The sequence below is a fragment of the Aquarana catesbeiana genome, linkage group LG06, assembly GCF_042186555.1.
Source record: "Aquarana catesbeiana isolate 2022-GZ linkage group LG06, ASM4218655v1, whole genome shotgun sequence".
NCBI classification, from domain to species: domain Eukaryota; kingdom Metazoa; phylum Chordata; class Amphibia; order Anura; family Ranidae; genus Aquarana; species Aquarana catesbeiana.
In genome coordinates, this window is record NC_133329.1 from 13,326,012 (window position 1) to 13,347,394 (window position 21,383).

The window sequence follows — 21,383 nt, forward strand, 5'->3', positions numbered from 1 at the left end:
TAAATAGCAGGAACGGATCTAGCTGAACACTGTGAGCAGGACGCACTGCACTAAATGTAAATAGCAGGAACGGATCTAGCTGAACACTGTGAGCAGGACTCACTGACGCACTGACTGCACTAAATGTAAATAGCAGGAACGGATCTAGCTGAACACTGTGAGCAGGACGCACTGACTGCACTAAATGTAAATAGCAGGAACGGATCTAGCTGAACACTGTGAGCAGGACGCACTGCACTAAATGTAAATAGCAGGAACGGATCTAGCTGAACACTGTGAGCAGGACGCACTGACTGCACTAAATGTAAATAGCAGGAACGGATCTAGCTGAACACTGTGAGCAGGACGCACTGCACTAAATGTAAATAGCAGGAACAGATCTAGCTGAACACTGTGAGCAGGACGCACTGCACTAAATGTAAATAGCAGGAACAGATCTAGCTGAACACTGTGAGCAGGACGCACTGCACTAAATGTAAATAGTCTAGAAGATAACAGGAACGGATCTAGCTGAACACTGTGAGCAGGACGCACTGCACTAAATGTAAATAGCAGGAACGGATCTAGCTGAACACTGTGAGCAGGACGCACTGCACTAAATGTAAATAGCAGGAACGGATCTAGCTGAACACTGTGAGCAGGACGCACTGCACTAAATGTAAATAGCAGGAACGGATCTAGCTGAACACTGTGAGCAGGACGCACTGCACTAAATGTAAATAGCAGGAACGGATCTAGCTGAACACTGTGAGCAGGACGCACTGCACTAAATGTAAATAGCAGGAACAGATCTAGCTGAACACTGTGAGCAGGACGCACTGCACTAAATGTAAATAGCAGGAACAGATCTAGCTGAACACTGTGAGCAGGACGCACTGCACTAAATGTAAATAGCAGGAACGGATCTAGCTGAACACTGTGAGCAGGACGCACTGACTGCACTAAATGTAAATAGCAGGAACAGATCTAGCCTAATCTAGCTAACTCAAATGAAATGACACTGTCTGTCTCTCTCTCTATTTCTCAGCACACCGGAACACACACTACACAGGGCCGCCGTGCAGGCGGCCTTATATAGTGTGGGGTGTGTACTAAATCCCCTGAGCCATAATTGGCCAAAGCCACCCTGGCTTTGGCCAATTACAGCTCTCTCTACTGACGGCGCTGTGATTGGCCAAGCATGCGGGTCATAGTGCATGCTTGGCCAATCATCAGCCAGCAATGCACTGCGATGCCGCAGTGAATTATGGGCCGTGACGCGCCACACGAATTTGGCGCGAACGGCCCATAACGTTCGCAATTCGACGGACGGTCGAACAGCCAATGTTCGAGTCGAACATGGGTTCGACTCGAACACGAAGCTCATCCCTACCCACCACCACCATCAGAAGTCGAGAGTCCCCCACCTTCTCTTACATCACAGTAACCCCTCCCCTTACCATGTGTTGCTGCTTCTGGGAAGGAGCTGGGGGCAGAGATGGAAAAAGCAGAAAGTCCAGGGTCTGTAGGAGGACCAGAGGAGGGCTGGAGTCTGCTGAATGCTGAGACCGTAGGAGGAGGAGACGAGAGGGCTCAGCGGCTGCACAAAGAGGCACAGGATCTGTAGGAGGAATTCTGTCCTCTGTGCTGCCGACTGCTAAGACAGTGGGGGGAGGGGGGCAGAGACGAGGGGTTCCGCAGCTTCAGGAGAGCTGTGAGGGCCACATGAAATGATCTGAAGGGCTGGATTAATTCCGCGGGCCTTGTATTTCACTGATTGGTACTTAAAGCCTGCTTTAACCAATTAATTAGGCTGGTTTATCTTTATGTTCATAGGAGTGCGCATCCCATTGAATTAGGGTGTGCACCCCAAAGCTCAAACACACATGCCTTTCTCTGCAGCCTCAGCTGCACGGGACAGTGAATGAATCGAAAGTGCTCTGGGCTGAGTGGCTTCCTGTTCATTCACAAACTGAAGCATAGTAAACACAGTTTACTATGCTTCAGATATGGATACTGTTAGTGAGTGTGTTCATTTAGAATAGGAAGGAGCCGGTAAATGACATATTTACTAGCCCCTTCCTCCGCTCTCCACTCCTCCGCTCTCCATCCTAAAGCATACCCCACAGCAGCCGGGGGGAGAGGAGGGAAGCCAGCAGCACTGCAGCGCGGGGGGGGGGGAGCTTGGGGAGCCTGGGTAGTAGGGGGAATTGGCACCACATGTAGGGGTTGATTTACTAAAGCTGGAGAGTACAAAATCTGGTGCAGCTCTGCATAGAAACCAATCAGCTTCCAGGTTTTTTTTGCCAAAGCTTAACTAAACAAGCCATAGTCAGTAGCCGATTGGCTACATGCACAGCTGCACCAGATTTTGCACTCTCTGGTTTTAGTAAATCAACCCCATAGTGATTAGGGTGTGCCCAGGCACACCTGGCACACCCCCTGCGCACGCCTATGTTTATGTTACTTTTATTATGTGACGTTCAGTATCTGTAATATCCTAGTACAGCTTTATAATATTATATTATGTACTATATTATGACATTTTTATTTTAATCGTTTCCATTTTCACTACGTATCTTATTTTAAACCCAGTTATGTCATCATCAAGCCTCTCTGCGTCTCTATGTAAATGCAACAAAAGGAAAATGTGTGAGGTCCACCTAAAAATCCAAACCAGACCCTTAATCTGAGCATTAGTTTTTCTGCAAATGCAGACCAAGGAAAGAAAGAAAAAAAATGTCATAAGACATGACCCGCTCGTCTTCTTGTCACCCACTTGTAGGCAGGTTGAAGTATATACAGTCTAGTAAGCCAGCAGCTGGCCCAGGCTGGGAAAGGGTTTCCAGCTCAGTTCCTGAGCTTTTGGTCCTAGCCGGCCCACCTGTGCTATAAAAAGGGGGGGGCGGCAAAGGCCCAGGATCTGGTGGGTCCAGCGAGTTTCGGCATCACCTGTAAGCATGGGCATGGCTGCTGCAGAAGAAACCAGAGTTTTCTGAGACATCCAAGTCATAAACAATGCCATAAAAGACTCTCATGTCATGTAGGTATGCCTGGGCAACTACAGTATTCTAGTTATAAGTACATAGTTACATAGTTAGGTTGAAAAAAGTTCACCTAGTTCAACCAATAAAAGGAGGGGGGGATACCCATTCCCATATACCCAATCCTATACCAACAATTGATCCAGAAGAAGGTGAAAAACCCCAGAAAAGCATCATCCAATTTAGTCCAGCAGGGGGGAAAATTCCTTCCCGACCCCCCCCCCCCCCCCGAGAGGCAATCTATTACCTGGATCAACTTGACCTATAAGGTAAATGTTAGTATTCAGTTATATTATGTACATTTCAGGAAGAATCCAGGCATTTTTAAAAACAATCTACTGAGTTGGCCAGAACCACCTCTGGAAAAAGTTTAGTCACATTTTCACAGCTCTTACTGTGAAGAAACCTTTCCGTATTTGGAGATGAAATCTCTTTTCCTCCAGGTGTAAAAAGTGCCCCCTTGTCCTCTGTGATGACCTTGTGAATAACTCAACAACAAGTTCATTATATGGACCCCTTATGTATTTATACATGGTGATCATACCCCCCCCTTATGTATTTATACATGGAGATCATATCCCCCCTTATGTATTTATACATGGAGATCATATCCCCCCCTTATGTATTTATACATGGAGATCATATCCCCCCTTATGTATTTATACATGGAGATCATATCCCCCCTTATGTATTTATACATGGTGATCATATCCCCCCTTATGGTTTTATACATGGTGATCATACCCCCCCCTTATGTATTTATACATGGTGATCATACCCCCCCCCTTATGTATTTATACATGGAGATCATATCCCCCCTTATGTATTTATACATGGTGATCATACCCCCCCCCTTATGTATTTATACATGGAGATCATATCCCCCTTATGTATTTATACATGGTGATCATACCCCCCCCCCTTATGTATTTATACATGGAGATCATATCCCCCTTATGTATTTATACATGGTGATCATATCCCCCTTTTGTATTTATACATGGAGATCATACCCCCCCCCCCCTTATGTATTTATACATGGAGATCATATCCCCCTTATGTATTTATACATGGTGATCATATCCCCCTTATGTATTTATACATGGAGATCATATCCCCCCTTATGTATTTATACATGGTGATCATATCCCCCCCTTATGCATTTATACATGGAGATCATATCCCCCCTTATGTATTTATACATGGAGATCATATCCCCCTTATGTATTTATACATGGAGATCATATCCCCCTTATGTATTTATACATGGAGATCATATCCCCCTTATGTATTTATACATGGAGATCATATCCCCCCTTATGTATTTATACATGGAGATCATATCCCCCCCTTATGTATTTATACATGGAGATCATATCCCCCCTTATGTATTTATACATGGAGATCATATCCCCCCTTATGTATTTATACATGGAGATCATATCCCCCCTTATGTATTTATACATGGAGATCATATCCCCCCTTATGTATTTATACATGGAGATCATACCCCCCCCCCCTTATGTATTTATACATGGAGATCATATCCCCCCTTATGTATTTATACATGGAGATCATATCCCCCCTTATGTATTTATACATGGTGATCATACCCCCCCCTTATGTATTTATACATGGTGATCATACCCCCCCCCTTATGTATTTATACATGGTGATCATACCCCCCCCCTTATGTATTTATACATGGTGATCATATCCCCCTTATGTATTTATACATGGTGATCATACCCCCCCCTTATGTATTTATACATGGAGATCATATCCCCCTTATGTATTTATACATGGTGATCATATCCCCCTTATGTATTTATACATGGAGATCATATCCCCCCTTATGTATTTATACATGGTGATCATATCCCCCCTTATGTATTTATACATGGAGATCATATCCCCCCTTATGTATTTATACATGGAGATCATATCCCCCTTATGTATTTATACATGGAGATCATATCCCCCTTATGTATTTATACATGGAGATCATATCCCCCTTATGTATTTATACACGGAGATCATATCCCCCCTTATGTATTTATACATGGAGATCATATCCCCCCCTTATGTATTTATACATGGAGATCATATCCCCCCTTATGTATTTATACATGGAGATCATATCCCCCCTTATGTATTTATACATGGAGATCATATCCCCCCTTATGTATTTATACATGGTGATCATATCCTCCCATATGTATTTATACATGGAGATCATATCCCCCCCTTATGTATTTATACATGGAGATCATATCCCCCCTTATGTATTTATACATGGAGATCATATCCCCCCTTATGTATTTATACATGGAGATCATATCCCCCCTTATGTATTTATACATGGAGATCATACCCCCCCCCCCCTTATGTATTTATACATGGAGATCATATCCCCCCTTATGTATTTATACATGGAGATCATATCCCTCCTTATGTATTTATACATGGAGATCATATCCCCCTTATGTATTTATACATGGAGATCATATCCCCCTTATGTATTTATACATGGAGATCATTTCCCCCCTTATGTATTTATACATGAAGATCATATCCCCCTTATGTATTTATACATGGAGATCATATCCCCCCCTTATGTATTTATACATGGTGATCATATCCCCCCCTTATGTATTTATACATGGTGATCATATCCCCCCTTATGTATTTATACATGGTGATCATATCCCCCCTTATGTATTTATACATGGTGATCATATCCCCCCTTACTTTCTTCTAAATAAATTCAGTTCCTCTAATCTTTCCTCATAGCTGAGCTCATCCATGCCTCTTATCAGTTTGGTTGCCCTTCTCAGCACTTTCTCCAGTTCCCCGATATCCTTTTTGAGAACTGGAGCCCAAAACTGAACTGCAGATGAGGTCTTACTAATGATTTGTACAGATGATGTCTCTCTCTCTGGAGTCCATACCTCTCTTAAAGAGGTTGTAAACCTCCAAAAAAAACCCTGCAAGACAAAGGCAAAATGAGCTAGTACTAGCTCATTATGAAATACTTACCTTAGATCGAAGCTGTTGCAGCGGTCCACATTTCCTGGACCTTCCTCCGGGTTCGCGGGCACCGGTGCTGTGATCGGCCGGAGCCACAATGACGTCACTCCCACGCACGCTCGCGGGAGCCACCGGTCACAGCGCGGGCTCTAAAGGAACGGCACCAGCGGTCCGTTTCTTCCATGCGCATGCGCCAATGACGTCGGCAGAAGCATATATACTAAATATCTCCTAAACTGTGCAGGTTTAGGAGATATTCACGGTACCTACAGGTAAGCCTTATTATTGACTAACCTGTAGGTACAAGTGGTGCAACAGAGTTTACAACCACTTTAATACAAGAAAGGACTTTGCTCGCTTTGGAAACCGCAGCTTGGCATTGCATGTTATTATTGAGCTTATGATCTACCAAAACCCCCAGATCCTTCTCCACTACAGATACCCTCAGCCCCCTAGTATATATGATACATGCATATTCTTAGCCCCCTTTAGGGAAAGGGTGCTGTTCATGTTGAACTGTTATGCCATACATCTCTAAGTAAAGTTACATCATATGTTCTGAGCCTGGTATGAAGTTATTCCAAAGGGGTGCATGTTGGTTCTGGCGTATCAATAGAACCCAGAAATGTAAATGCACTACGGGGTATGAAGTAACACTGTTACAAAAGGGATAACTCTGCAAGACACAGAGGAAGAGGAGTGTGGTTGTTAAAGAGTAACCAAGCACAAGTTCAAGACACAAAGCAACCAGTTATTAGGCATGGTACATGGTAAGGTGGCAGGTACCTCCAGTAGCTAGGGGGTCGCTATTTGACTCCCTCCTGAGCTGTCCACCTCCCATAGCAAACGGGATCAGACTAGTGTTATGGAAATTTATGACCTGGGCACAAGGTATAGGAAGCTAAGAAGTTAATGAGCACACATAAGCTCCACACTAGGTGAAGCAGCGGGACCCCGTTCTGTTACTGGGAGTGAAGTAACAGAGGTACGCTGGACTGGTGGAGTAGGCACAAGCTCAGTACATCCCTCCTAATGCAACATACATCAATTACAGTTATGGGACAGCACTTTTCAGAGGAACTCTGTATTTTTACTGCCCACAGTGAAGGCTTATCTCCAAGTTGGGGAACTGCCTTAATGTTAGACTTTTTACATAACCACAGTCTCTGTCTGGTCCAGGGCATCGATGAGCGCGCTTTGCATGCAAGGTACCCCCATTAGCACGGGTGCAGATGACCCCGCCCACACGTTGAATGAGAACTTTTATATACAAGACGGCAGGATCTACCGGGTGACGTCATTGGCCATACATGGACATGATCATATCTGGTAAAGGACGTCACTGACACTTGTCCTCGGACTGAACCCTTCGCTCATCCCCACTGAACAACCAGGAATTTTAGCACTTCCGACTAGAAAATCTCTGCCATTATGGAGCTGGACAAAACAACCATGTGAAGGTATCTCCAGTTTTCATCAGTCAGCTCCATTATTTGTTCAGCACACTGAAATATATATTTTACCTTCTGAAAGAGCTGTACGAAATTCTTTTAGTTTCCTTCTTGCAGTTTCAGATTTTTCTTTTTCAGGAATGAGGATGAGATGAGAGGACAGACGGTCCAGGGATATCTGTGTCCTCAGGATTCTCCTTCTCTCTTCTTCACTGATATCATCCATATCATCCAACAGAATCACCACCCTCTCTCTGCCTAGAGGAACACAGCACAAGGGGATGTTAGTCCAGAATTTCCAGTGCTAAACACAACAAAGCATGTCCAAAAATATCCTAGACCTCAGATCTATCTCTATTTCTTATCAAATCCTATAATGCCGCGTACACATGGTTAGATTTTCCGACGGAAATGTTGGATGTGAGCTTGTTGTCGGAAAGTCCGACCATGTGTAGGATCCATCGAACATTTGCTGTCTGACTTTCCGCCAACAAATGTTTGCTAGCAGGTTCTCAATTTTTCCACCACAAAAGTTCACGCATGTTCGGAATCAAGCAGAAGGAGCCGCACTGGCTATTGAACTTCCTTTTTCTCGGCTCGTTGTACGTCTCATATAGCACTATGTTCCAACGTTTGTAATTGTTGGCCAACATTTGTGTGACTGTGTGTATGCAAGACAAGTTTGAGCCAACAACCTTCGGTCAAAAATCCACAGTTTTGTTGGTGGAAAGTCCGATCGTGTGTACGCGGCATAACTGAACTCTATCCCTCACTAGAATCAATACTTCCTGCCCCTAGACCTTATGTCTTGTGCTGCCACCATTCTGTTGACTATTGACCCCTGACTAGCTGAAGTGCCATTAACAAGATTGAACCATATAGTCATAAAAGAAAAGATGAGGCTGGAGGTGTGAAGAAGGTGAAGTAGGCAGTTCAACTTCACCCACTCTGCCTCAGTATACTTAGATCAATGACCAGAAGACCAGTCCATCACCAGTTGTTGTCCAGGTGTATAGACCCAGAGCAGGTAAATTGTAAGTTCATAATAGACTATTCCACCAACAAAAATGCACAAACTTTGCAGCCAATGAGGACATCCTGTGTTGTCTATGTAGGAATCTGTCTCTGTTCTTCACCCAAACCCCAACATTTAATCTTACCCTTAAAATAAACCTTTGCCTCTTAATACAATCCTTAAGTTAGCCTTCAACCTAACTCAAACACCTGACTCTGACCAAAGACCTAGGAGTGGAGAAAAGAAAGGGGAAGAGAGAAGGGGAGGAGACAAGAGGAGGAGAGAATGAGAGATACGAGATGGGAAAGGGAGAGCAGGGGAGGAGAGAGCAGAATAAAAAAAAAAAAAAATAGAGAGGAGGAGAGGGAAGGGTGTGTGGTTAGGAAAGGACAGGGAAAGACAGAAAAGAAGGAGAAGAAACTAGAGAGAAGAGGAGAGCATGGGAAGGAGGGGGGAAGAGGGAAGATAGGGAAGAAGGGGATGAGATGAGAGAAGAAGGGAGGAGAGAGGAAGGAAAAGAAGAGCAAGGAAGGAGAGAAGAGGATGGTAAAGAAGAGCAAGGAAGCAGAGAAAAGGATGATAAAGAAGAGCAAGGGAAAAAGAGAAGAGGAAAGGAGAGAAGCAACAAATGAGAGATACTGTAATGCCGCGTACCGTGGACTTTTCGGCTACAAAAGTCCGACAGCCTGTCCGACAGACTTTCGACGGACTTTTGGTGGACTTTAAACAGACTTTCTAACGACCAGACTTGCCTACGCACGATCACACCAAAGTCCGACGGATTCGTACGTGATGACGTACACCAAACTAAAATAAGGAAGTTTATAGCCAGTAGCCAATAGCTGCCCTAGCGTGGGTTTTTGTCCGTCGGACTAGCATACAGACGCGCGGATTTCTGGGTCCGGCGGAGTTACGACATAAAGATTTGAAGCATGTTCCAAAGCGTTCGTCAGACCAGTCCGGTCGAAGAGTCCGACCGTGTGTATGCGGCATAATAGTTGGGAAGGGGAAAGAAGAGAAGGAGAGGAGGATAAAAAAGGGAAATGAGAAGAGGTGTGTAGTGAGGGAAGAAGAGGTAAAGACAGAAAAGAAAGAGAATGAACTAGAGAGAAGAGGAGAGCATGGGAAGAAGGAGGGGGGGGGTAGGAGATGAGAGGAAAAGAAGGAAGGAGAGGAGAGGATGGTAAAAAATTGTGAGAAAGGAGAGGAGAAAGAAGGTGATTTGAAAAGGAAGTGAGAGGAGGGGAAGAGTGGAGAGAAGAAAAGAAAGGAGACTGAGCAAAACAGACCTAACCCCGATCAAAAACCTAGAAGAGAAAAAAGGAGAGTGAGGGAGGAGGGCAGGAGATGAAAGGAGTAGATGGGAGAGAATTTGAGATAACAGATGGGAATGGATAAGGAGGGAAAGAAAAGGGACAGGGGATGTAAGGGCACTGGCCAAAAAAAGTACATTGGATAATCAGGGTAAAGCCAGACCTCCTTATCTGAGTATGTGTTTTTGGGTCAGTGATGGAAAATACTCGGGGGAAGTCCAGCATTTTCAGAATGAGCAGTCAGCAGTGGCAGTCTCCATGTTTTTCTTAGGAAATTAGCCTACTTTGAACAAGATGTATCCCTTACCCAGAATTGTATTCAAATATTGAAGTTCTTCTTCATATAAAGCTCCCTCCACATCGGTGATATTAACCCGTCCCTGGTGCTTGGTGTGATAGAGAATGACGGCAGAACATGCGTTCACGGTCTCCATCCAGTCATGTCTGTTGTAGTTGGTGATGGGAAGATGTACCACGTAAATGTGATCTGAATATTCCTTCATGATGAAGTCATCTAACCATCGAAAGCTATTCTCAGGTGCCCTGGTGGTGATCCCCACCACATGCTTATTCCTGCTGTACCATAAATGTATTTTATTATTATTGACAGAGCATTTTCCAGAATACACAGTGGTTTACAAACCCTAGAAAGCAAAATAGAGGACATACATACAAGAAATACACAGTTATAGTCCTGGTGAGATTCCAGAGCAGCTGGACAGCAATTCTAGCTATAGATTGTTCCATCACAAAAAGAATGTTAATTTTGATTCTGATGTATTATAAAATCAGGAACATAATATTCTCTTCTCTTATTTACATAGATGCTGCTCATTGCTGTTTTAAAGGAAAAAACAACTTCAGTTTGCTTTTTAAAAGTCAGTAGCCACTAATACTTTAGCTGCTGACTTAGAAAAATCACACACTTAATAGCGCCTGAGGTCCAGCGCTGTCTTCTCGGTTCTTCTTACTAATGCAGATCCCCAGCATCGCCATCTTGGATACGGGAGCCAGCTGTGGCTTCCTGAACAACAACATCCATCTCCCCACTGTGCACAAGAAAATGTAAGGTTTGACATGTTGGGTATCTATTTACTGTGTTAAACCTCGTCTTTTATATTTTACAATCTTTTGGTAATTTATTGCATTTGTGTGCCTTAAAATTAACTTTAGTGTATTTTTCACTGAAATTATGCATTTCCTAAACATTTGTGACATTAAAAAAATGGAACTACCACTATTTTATTCTCTAGGGTGTCTGCTTTCAGAAAATAAATAATGTTTGGGGGCTTTTATGTAATCTTCACGCCTAAAATGATCTTTTAAACATGTGTGCAAAAAATGTAACAACAGCTCTGGCAGCATAAGGGTTACACAATTATTATTGGTGTTTTGGTGGGGGGAAGGCTTATTGATGGAGGTGGGGAGGGAAGGCTCATTGATGGAGGTGGGGAGGGAGGGCTCATTGATGGAGGTGGGGGTAGGTTCATTGATGTAGGTGGGGGAAGACTCATTGATGGAGGTGGGCAGGCTCATTTTTGGAGGTGGAGGAGGGGAGGCTCATCGATGAGGGTGGGGAGGGAAGAGTCATTGATGGAGGTGGGGAGGGAAGGGTCATTGGTGGAGGTGCGGAGGGAAGGGTCATTTATGGAGGTGGGGAGGGAAGTTTCATTGATGGAGGTGGGGAGGGAAGGGTCATTGGTGGAGGTGGGGAGGGAAGGGTCATTGATGGAGGTGGGGAGGGAAGGGTCATTGATGGAGGTGGGGAGGGAAGGGTCATTGATGGAGGTGGGGAGGGAAGGCTTATTGATGGAGGTGGGGAGGGAAGGGTCATTGATGGAGGTGGGGGAGGGAAGGCTCATTGATGAAGATGGGGAGGGAAGGCTCATTGATGGAGGTGGGGAGAGAAAGGCTCATTGATGGAAGTGGGGAGGGAAGGCTCATTGATGGAGGTGGGGAGGGAAGGGTCATTGGTGGAGGTGGGGAGGGAAGGGTCATTGATGGAGGTGGGGAGGGAAGGGTCATTGATGGAGGTGGGGAGGGAAGGGTCATTGATGGAGGTGGGGAGGGAAGGCTTATTGATGGAGGTGGGGAGGGAAGGGTCATTGATGGAGGTGGGGGAGGGAAGGCTCATTGATGAAGATGGGGAGGGAAGGCTCATTGATGGAGGTGGGGAGAGAAAGGCTCATTGATGGAAGTGGGGAGGGAAGGCTCATTGATGGAGGTGGGGAGGGAAGGGTCATTGATGGAGGTGAGGAGGGAAGGGTCATTGATGAAGATGGGGAGGGAAGGCTCATTGATGGAGGTGGGGAGAGAAAGGCTCATTGATGGAGGTGGGGAGGGAAGGCTCATTGATGGAGGTGGGGAGGGAAGGGTCATTGATGGAGGTGAGGAGGGAAGGGTCATTGATGGAGGTGGGGGAGGGAAGGCTCATTGATGAAGATGGGGAGGGAAGGCTCATTGATGGAGGTGGGGAGAGAAAGGCTCATTGATGGAAGTGGGGAGGGAAGGCTCATTGATGGAGGTGGGGAGGGAAGGGTCATTGATGGAGGTGAGGAGGGAAGGGTCATTTATGAAGATGGGGAGGGAAGGCTCATTGATGGAGGTAGGGAGAGAAAGGCTCATTGATGGAGGTGGGGAGGGAAGGCTCATTGATGGAGGTGGGGAGGGAAGGCTCATTGATGGAGGTGGGGAGGGAAGGGTCATTGATGGAGGTGAGGAGGGAAGGGTCATTGATGGAGGTGGGGGAGGGACGGCTCATTGATGAAGATGGGGAGGGAAGGCTCATTGATGGAGATGGGGAGGGAAGGCTCATTGATGGAGGTGGGGAGAGAAAGGCTCATTGATGGAAGTGGAGAGGGAAGGCTCATTGATGGAGGTGGGGAGGGAAGGGTCATTGATGGAGGTGAGGAGGGAAGGGTCATTTATGAAGATGGGGAGGGAAGGCTCATTGATGGAGGTGGGGAGAGAAAGGCTCATTGATGGAGGTGGGGAGGGAAGGCTCATTGATGGAGGTGGGGAGGGAAGGGTCATTGATGGAGGTGAGGAGGGAAGGGTCATTGATGGAGGTGGGGAGGGAAGGCTTATTGATGGAGGTGGGGAGGGAAGGCTTCTTGATGAGGGTGGGGGGGGAAGGCTCATTGATGGAGGTGAGGAGTGAAGGCTCATTGATGGATGTGGGGGGAGGCTTATTGATGGGGTGGGGGAAGAAAGGCTCATTGATGGAGGTGGGCAGCCAAGGCTTATTGATGGAGGTGGTGAGGGAAGGTTGGTTTGCGTAGTCCGATCCAAAAGAAGAGCTATTTTAAATTACTGAAAAAAGTGAATGCTGGTTCTGATAGAAAGGTGTCAGATCACACAGAGCATTGCAGTTTGTTGTGTATGGGACTGTGTAGCTGCAATCCCATCAGGCTGCCCATGTTTACCCGTGTCCATAGCCCATAGTGCTTATAATGGGCACGTGAGCATCAGAACTGGACCACGCAGCAATGAGACCCCAAATCTCTCTTTTACCTTTAAAATCAAAACATTTAAAAAAATTGTAATTTTTGATCTTTTGCTTAAAAACAATTTTTTACTTCCACCCTAGACCAGAAGTGGCATCATGACATTTCTCTGGTCCTCCAAGGCCATAGAGGTGATCATGGGACAATCTGGTCTCTGTTCTTCTCTGTGCCGCACTGTAGGATCATTTCTCGGGCACACCAGTGAAAACAGTAAGTACGAGGAAGACCAGTATCGCTTCTGAAAGTGATCCAGCAGCTAATGAGCCGCTCAGACTGTTTTCATGAGAAAGCCAGCCACTGGCTGAATAAAAATAAATACTGGGGTTATGACCATAACATTGGTAAATCACTTCAAAGCCACAACGTATACATATGCATCTGACTGCCCCATTACATCAATTTTTCCTATCAGAGCACCCCCTTTTATCAACTGTCCCTATCAGAGTACCCCCTTACATTAACAATCCCTATCAAGTTCCCCTTTACTTCAACTGTTCCCATCAGAGTACCCCCCTTACATTAATGCCCAGTACACACGGTCGGATTTTCCGATGGAAAATGTGCGATCGGAGGGTGTTGTCGGAAATTCCGACCGTGTGTGGGCTCCATCAGACTTTTTCCATAGAATTTTCCGACACACAAAGTTTGAGAGCAGGCTATAAAATTTTCCGACAACAAAATCCGTTGTCGGAATTTCCGATCGTGTGTACGCAAATCCGACGCACAAAGTGCTACTCATGCTCAGAATAAATAAAGAGACGAAAGCTATTGGCCACTGCCCCGTTTATAGTCCCGACGTACGTGTTTTACGTCACCGCGTTCAGAATGATCGGATTTTCCGACAACTTTGTGTGACCGTGTGTATGCAAGACAAGTTTGAGCCAACATCTGTCTGAAAAAATCCATGGATTTTGTTGTTGGAATGTCCGATCAATGTCCGACCGTGTGTACGGGGCATAACAGTCCCCATTAGAGTTCCCCTTTACATTATCTGTCCCCATCAATTTGGGGGGGGGTTACTTAGAACCCCCAAACATGATATGTATTTTTAAAGCACAGGCCCTATAGAATAAAATGGTCGCTGTTGCAATTTTTTATGTCACGCGGTATTTGCGCAGCGGTCTTTCAAATGCACTTTTTTGAACTTTAGTGCAAAAAAAAAACACAATATATAACCCATTTTTTTGTTTTGCAAAATATAAAATATGATGTTACGTCGAGTAAATACCGTGTTTCCCCGAAAATAAGCCCGGGACTTATAATAATTTTGGCAATCAAAAAGACACAGTAGGGCTTATTTTCTGGGTAGGGCTAGCTATTTAATGTGCTGTCTTCTTGCCCCCTCTCCCTCCCTGCCTGGCAGGAATCCCCAGTATTGAAGTGAATCAAAAGTGGTTGTAAACTCCAAGAATCCTTTCTATTACAGTAGAATATAATGAAAAAGCCCACTGGAGCTCTCTCCCACGATCAGAGCATTGCAGAGGGAGGGGGGCTGAGATCTCCCACTGACAGGCAGGAGAAGAAAAGATCAGCGCTTCCATAGCCCGCCGCGATCCAGCATTGCAGAGGGAGGGGGGCTGAGATCCCCCTCTGACAGGAAGGGGAAGAGGAAGAGATCAGCTGAGCGCCGAGTGGCTCTGTATACCGAAGGTATTTGACTACAGGTTAGATTACAGAAACACACACACACTAGGGCCTTTTTTCGGGGTAGGGCTTTTATTGCAGCCCTCCTTGAAAATCGGGGTAGGTCCTATTTTCGGGGTAGGTCTTACTTTCGGGGAAACACAGTAGATACCAAACATGTCACACTTTAAAATTGCACACACACCCATTGCAACGGTGATAAACCTTGTAGCATATAAATGCTGTGTAAATTGACGGCGCTATATAAGTACCTAAAATTAATACATATAATTAAATATATTATATGTATCCGTCATGCTTCAAAATATTTTGAAATTTTATTTGGTATAAAAACAAAAGTGTTTTGGAAAAACACAAAAAAAAAAAAGATTCTTTCAGTTATTTTCTATACTTTTTTTTGTCTTTGTGATATTTAGGAGTCCTATTGCAATACATTGTAGCTGTCTGCCATACAGATAATAGCAATAAGGGGTTTCATTGGGATTTAACTCTGATTTCAGGATCATCTCTCTCTATTAGTTATAGTATTTAGCCATTGAAAATGAACACACACTGAGAATCAGTAAATGACGGGATAGTAAGTGATCTCTAAGTGAATTAGGAAAAGCTGGTTCCACATTGAATGGCCATTGAATCATGTGTGTGTGTGGGGGGGCGGGTGTAATTATTTTTGGATTTTGCCCTGTATACAATCAGAAGAAGATTGGGGTGAGCGCTGTTTCATCCTGTTTTTTGTGTTACAAAATACATAATGATACATCAGAGACATCACTTCTACATTCTCCCTCCCTTTCTATTTCCGGAGTAATCAGCAGTGGAAAATCAGCGATTTTTGGAGCTAAGCTGTGTCCTGGGAAGGATCCCTCGGGGAGGACTCAGGTCTGAAGTCTATGTAGCGCTGGTGTTGATTTACTAAGGCTTGGTTCACATCTATGCATTTTTCTTTTAGTGTGATTTTAGTGCCTTTTTTTGGGGGGTTAATTCTCCTTTAAGGGGGTGTGGCGGGGGGGCGTGTCCTATGCCTACATACATTTGGTAGTAGGTGTCCCTTATTTTCATCTCAAAATGTTGGGAGGTGTGTCTGTAGGTACTGGAAATATCTCCTAAACCTGCACCGTTTAGGAGAAATTTGCCATATACACTTGTGCTGACGTCATCGGCACTGAAGAAAGGGCACGATCATGACCGCTGGCTCCCGCAAGAGTGACGTCACGTGATTCCGGCCAATCACAGAGCCGGAGTCCTCGGCCCCGGAAGGAAGAGGGGTGAAGATGGACGCGGCCACCAGCGGGGACAACGCGGGGTTCGTTTGCAGGTAAGTGGCACATAATGGGCTAGATGCAGGAAACAAAAGAGGAACTAAAACCCATCAAGGGTTACTTCCTCCTTAAATGGATCAAAAACTTGTATTGAAAAATGCAAAATGTATCTGCAACCTGCACGGGTCTGAAAGTAGAGAGTATCACGTCTGGTGCAGATGATGTATGGCAGCCAATCAGCTGTAAAATTCAGCTTGTTCAGTGAAGCTTTGACAACAAAACCTGGAAGCTGATTGGTTTCTATGAAGAGCTGCACCAGATTTTACACTCTCCATTTCTAGTAAATCTCCCCCCCTCCAGTATAACAGTCATTTGGACTCTTCCAGGAAGAATCGTGTTTCTTTATACATTCAGCAATCTGCTGGAGCTCCTTTCCCGGGGAACGATCGGCATTAAATACAACCAATCAGCACCCAGATGGAGGAATCCCACAGTTCCTAGGACTGAGGAGTTCATATGATTGTCTGGGGGGGGGGTCTATTCTGGGGGGAAGTAAAATTGTGGCCTTTAGCCAGAATTGCTGGCAGGAAATTCCCACTGACAATGTGTACAGGCCTGATCAGAGTTCTCTCCCCTCCCCCCACCCCCCTCCCTCCTATTATATACAGTAATACAGAGAGGAGATACAATGTGTTACCTTTTAGTAAACTGTGACCACCATAAGTACCCACTCATCTCTGTCTGGATGATCTGTCAGTCTGTGTCCTTCTGTCCGTCCCCTCTCTATTGTTCTGTCTGTCCTCTGTACAGATCTCTTCCTCCACTTACTTTCACTTTTACTTTAGTTTCAAATTCTTCCTCATGTCTGTCCCTCCCCCATAGAAGGATCTGGAGAATCAGTATAACGCTCACTGACACTGCAATGAAGGCGTACACAACATTATATTATTATATCATTGTAGTATTATATCATTGTATCATTATATCATTATATAATTATATCATTATATCATTATATCATTGTATCATTATATTATTATATCATTGTATCATTGTATCATTATAATATTATATCATTATATCGTATCATTATATTATTATATTGTATCGTTATATCATTGTATTTTTATATCATTATATTATATCAGTGTATCATTATATCATTATATCATTATATTATTATATCAATATATTATTATATCATTGTATTATTATATCATTATATCGTATCATTATATTATATCATATAATTATATCATTATATCATTATATTATCATATCATTATATTATTATATCATTGTATCATTATATCATTATATCGTATCATTATATTATATCATATAATTATATCATTATATTATCATATCATTATATTATTGTATCATTGTATCATTTTATCATTATATCATTGTATCATTATATTATTATATTATATCATTATATTATTATATTATATTATTGTATCATTGTATTATTATATCATTGTATCATTGTATTATTATATCATTGTATCATTGTATTTTTATATCATTGTATAATTGTATAATTGTATCATTGTATCATTATATCATTGTATCATTATATTATTATATTATATCATTATATTATTATATTATATTATTGTATCATTGTATTATTATATCATTGTATCATTATATTATTATATCATTGTATCATTGTATCATTGTATAATTGAATTCTTATATCATCTTATCATTGTATCGTTATTTCATTGTATCATCATATCATTGCATCATTATATCATTTTGTCATTCAATTATTATATTATTGTATCATTATATCCCTTCTCTTCTTTTTTCTGCAACAGATCATCTCTATGACAAAATATCATCCTTGTCCTGCCCCAACCTGACCACTTCTGTTTACAGCAGTTCACTGTCATCCTCCCTGGACTCATTACCCCCCCCCCCCACACTACACACAGAATCAGATCCCGACCCCTACAACCCTACCAAACAGACAATGCCAGAAGCCTCAAAAAACATAGGCTCCCGAGCTTCTCCCATCCTTTGCAACTCTCTACCCCAATCTGACTATCTCCTAATCTACCCATCTTTAGACAACCCCTTAAAACCCTGCTTACCACTTTAGGAATGGAAGGATTGACCTTCTTAATGACCAGGCCATTTTTTGTGATTACGCACTGCGTCGATTTAACTGACAATTGCACAGTCATGCAACGTTGCACCCAAACAAAATTAACGTCCTTTTTTCCCCACAAATAGAGCTTTCTTTTGGTGGTATTTGATCACCGCTAAAGTTTTTTTTTTGCGCTAGAAACAAAAAAAGAGTGACAATTTTGCTTGCTTCTTCTTGGACTAAAAATAACATCGCACACACTGATCAATGTACCTGCCCACTGGCGGTACCCTGTAATCACTGTGACCAATCACAGACAATCACATGACAATTGTTAGCAATTCCTTTCATGCCATCCTTTGTGTACAATTGTGTTGCTAGCTATGATTGGTCACGGTGATCACACGGTACAGATATGGCCAATCACAGCCCAACTGTACCATGTGAATAGCTGTGACCAATCACAGCTAATCACAACAAAACACACTGGATGAACCAATTTCATTCTGTAAAAAAATGTTGCTTATACCAGTGAATTTCACTGGTATAAAAAATCATAATGTGTAAATAAAAATAAAAAAATCCTAATCACTTCCCCAGAGTAGTACAGTATTATTGGATACTTTCTGGCCCCGTGGCCTAAACATCGAGTTTGATTTGAATTGTTTCCTGAGTGATTTTTAAAATATTTCAAAATTATTTTAAATTAATTTTAATTATATATCTTTTAGATTTAAAACCCATTTTAATTAAGATCGTATATTTATTTATTTGTCTTGCCTATTAGGCAAATTTTATATATTCACGCAGGCCTATTTTTAGCCACCATTAGATATAAAGTGAACTTAATCCCAAACATCTGGAGATATTTGGATAAAGAACTTATTTTCTGGAATTCTCCCTTCCTCTACATCCCCCTTTATACACTTCCCCTGACTACTGATTTGTCATTCAGGGGAGTATGTATTAGCTCTTATAAGATTAGCCTCTCTTCTAATTTTAACCGAGTGTAGGGACTTTTTTAACCTTAATTAAATTTGATTTTTATACACCTTTATACATATATTAATAAAGTTATACAATTCTTTTTAATATTTTTTTCCTCAATAACAAATTTTAGGTTTTTGGTATCAATTTAATGCTATTTTTTAATATTTATGTAATATTGTTCTGTATATATATATTTTTATTTACTTATTATGTATATCCAGCACTCTATCAGTGTTTGCTGCCTCTCTCTTCCTTCGTTTTTATTATCTTATATATTATCATGTTACAAGTTCTGCCCGATTTACACCTATTTAGGGCATTATTAGACTTCATACATTATCCTGTAGGCAATCCCATACTTGTAGTTTAAATCATAATTCGAATCCCCTGTCTGCTCGGCTTCTACCATTAGAAGGAATTCCTGTCCCCCTTTGCTGACAGTACAAGAGGCATTGAACTAGCTGACAGCTCTTATTGGCCATTAACTGTCAGCTGACATACATCTTAAGCGGAATCAGAGCCTAAAAAAACCTCTAGGAAAATGGCCGCCATAACATAATATATTAGACTTCGGGAAAATGGCCGCTCATTGCCGGCCAATACTAAACTATTTAAGGACACTATTACAGCCTATATTTATCCCCTGAAGAAGTCACGTGTGGTGTGACGTCACGCGTAGGGACGGGATAGGCTGGATATACTGAGAGAAGGTTACGAGCTCGCCGTTCGTCGGATACAAACATTGTATCATTTAATTGCCAGGGTGAGTACCTGTTTCTTTGCCTAATAAACCAGTTACCTATGAAAACGGAATTACACTATTGGGTTCTTTTCTACTCTACTTTATTCATAAATACCATCCTGCATCACATCTGAGGGAACCTTACCCCAGGACGGTGAGGGATGCGCAGGAGCCCCTAGGTGGAAGAGATAAAGAACCTGTTTGGTCATAAGCTGTTGCCCCATTACTTTGAGGTAAGGGGCCACTACCCACTGTAGTGTTTGCACACGAAGCTGCATGAGATTTTGAGCCACCAGGCACTTCAACTGCCACATGCGCATGTCAGCACTTTACTATCACAGATTTCATCATGAATAAGGACGTTTTTTTTGTGTGAATTTTCTTTTTTATGCATCATAACTTTTGGGACATTCACTAATATTTTATAATTATATAGTTTGGAGTTTTTTTGCACCCTTGCACTTTATACGGAATGTTTGTTGTCTAACACTATAAGCCAATATGTGATGTAGGTATTTATGTTGCACAGTGTTTTGCACAATGCACTTTGCCAATTTTGGATTGCTAATTATTTAGTATAATTCACGTTGCACTTTATTGAAAATTGTTTTTTGTCACTTATGCTGAATCAGTCACTGTTATGGTCATCTATGGTGAACTAGTTATTGATATGATGACCTAAGGTTGATATTTTTGTTTACACCCACATTTTTTAATTAATTTTTTGTTTACTGAGATACATCACTTGTAAGAATACGTCACTGGTTTTCCAGATTATTTATACACACTATAGTGAACTATAATATGACCTAATTTTAAGCCACCAGAGGTTTACATACAGGATTAGCGCTGCACCATCCATCCATATAACATCTATTTAGGTCAGTGTTGTATGTGTTGTAATATGTTCACCGATTTATGTGGGACATTGTTGTGTGTATGTACACATGCAGTCAATATTAACCAGGCCAGAATTGAGTTGACGATGGTCTATTTGTCCAAACCAACTCAATTTTAAGATAACAGTTGAAGATCCTTTGATGTGCTAGTCTCATGCAAGTCTACCTAGGGGTGTGAGGTATGGGCTGTTAACCTAATTGAACATTTCAAAGGGTGCATGCAGCTGTTCCACCTTTAGCCATCTCCATATTCGATAGTACAGGAATTTCTCTATTAAACAACAGTATTATTATAGTAACACTCTGGTCACAGTGTGTCAGAAACCATGAAATCAGGCCGAGACAGAAGTACAGTTAAATCACACTTGTTTAATAATAAAAGTAAAAAGAGCAAACATACTCAAAAAATA

The 21,383-nt window shown here is 42.5% G+C and overlaps 1 protein-coding gene across 2 annotated transcripts in view; it reads right to left on the reverse strand.

Annotated features, from left to right (window-relative positions):
• LOC141148159 (caspase-7-like) overlaps window positions 1-17,103 on the reverse strand; it is a 109,501-nt gene extending 92,398 nt beyond the window's left edge. The window contains exons 1-3 of one of the 2 annotated variants that reach the window (XM_073635341.1): window positions 16,939-17,103; window positions 10,140-10,405; window positions 7,577-7,762 (exon numbers count right to left, since the gene is read on the reverse strand). In XM_073635341.1, coding sequence (XP_073491442.1) covers window positions 7,577-7,762; window positions 10,140-10,405; window positions 16,939-16,976 — 490 coding nt within the window. In that variant the 5' untranslated portion in view covers window positions 16,977-17,103. Of the gene's footprint in view, window positions 1-7,576; window positions 7,763-10,139; window positions 10,409-16,938 lie in introns of both variants that reach the window. The other variant, XM_073635340.1, reaches the window with a different exon arrangement.
• Window positions 17,104-21,383: the final 4,280 nt, after the last annotated feature.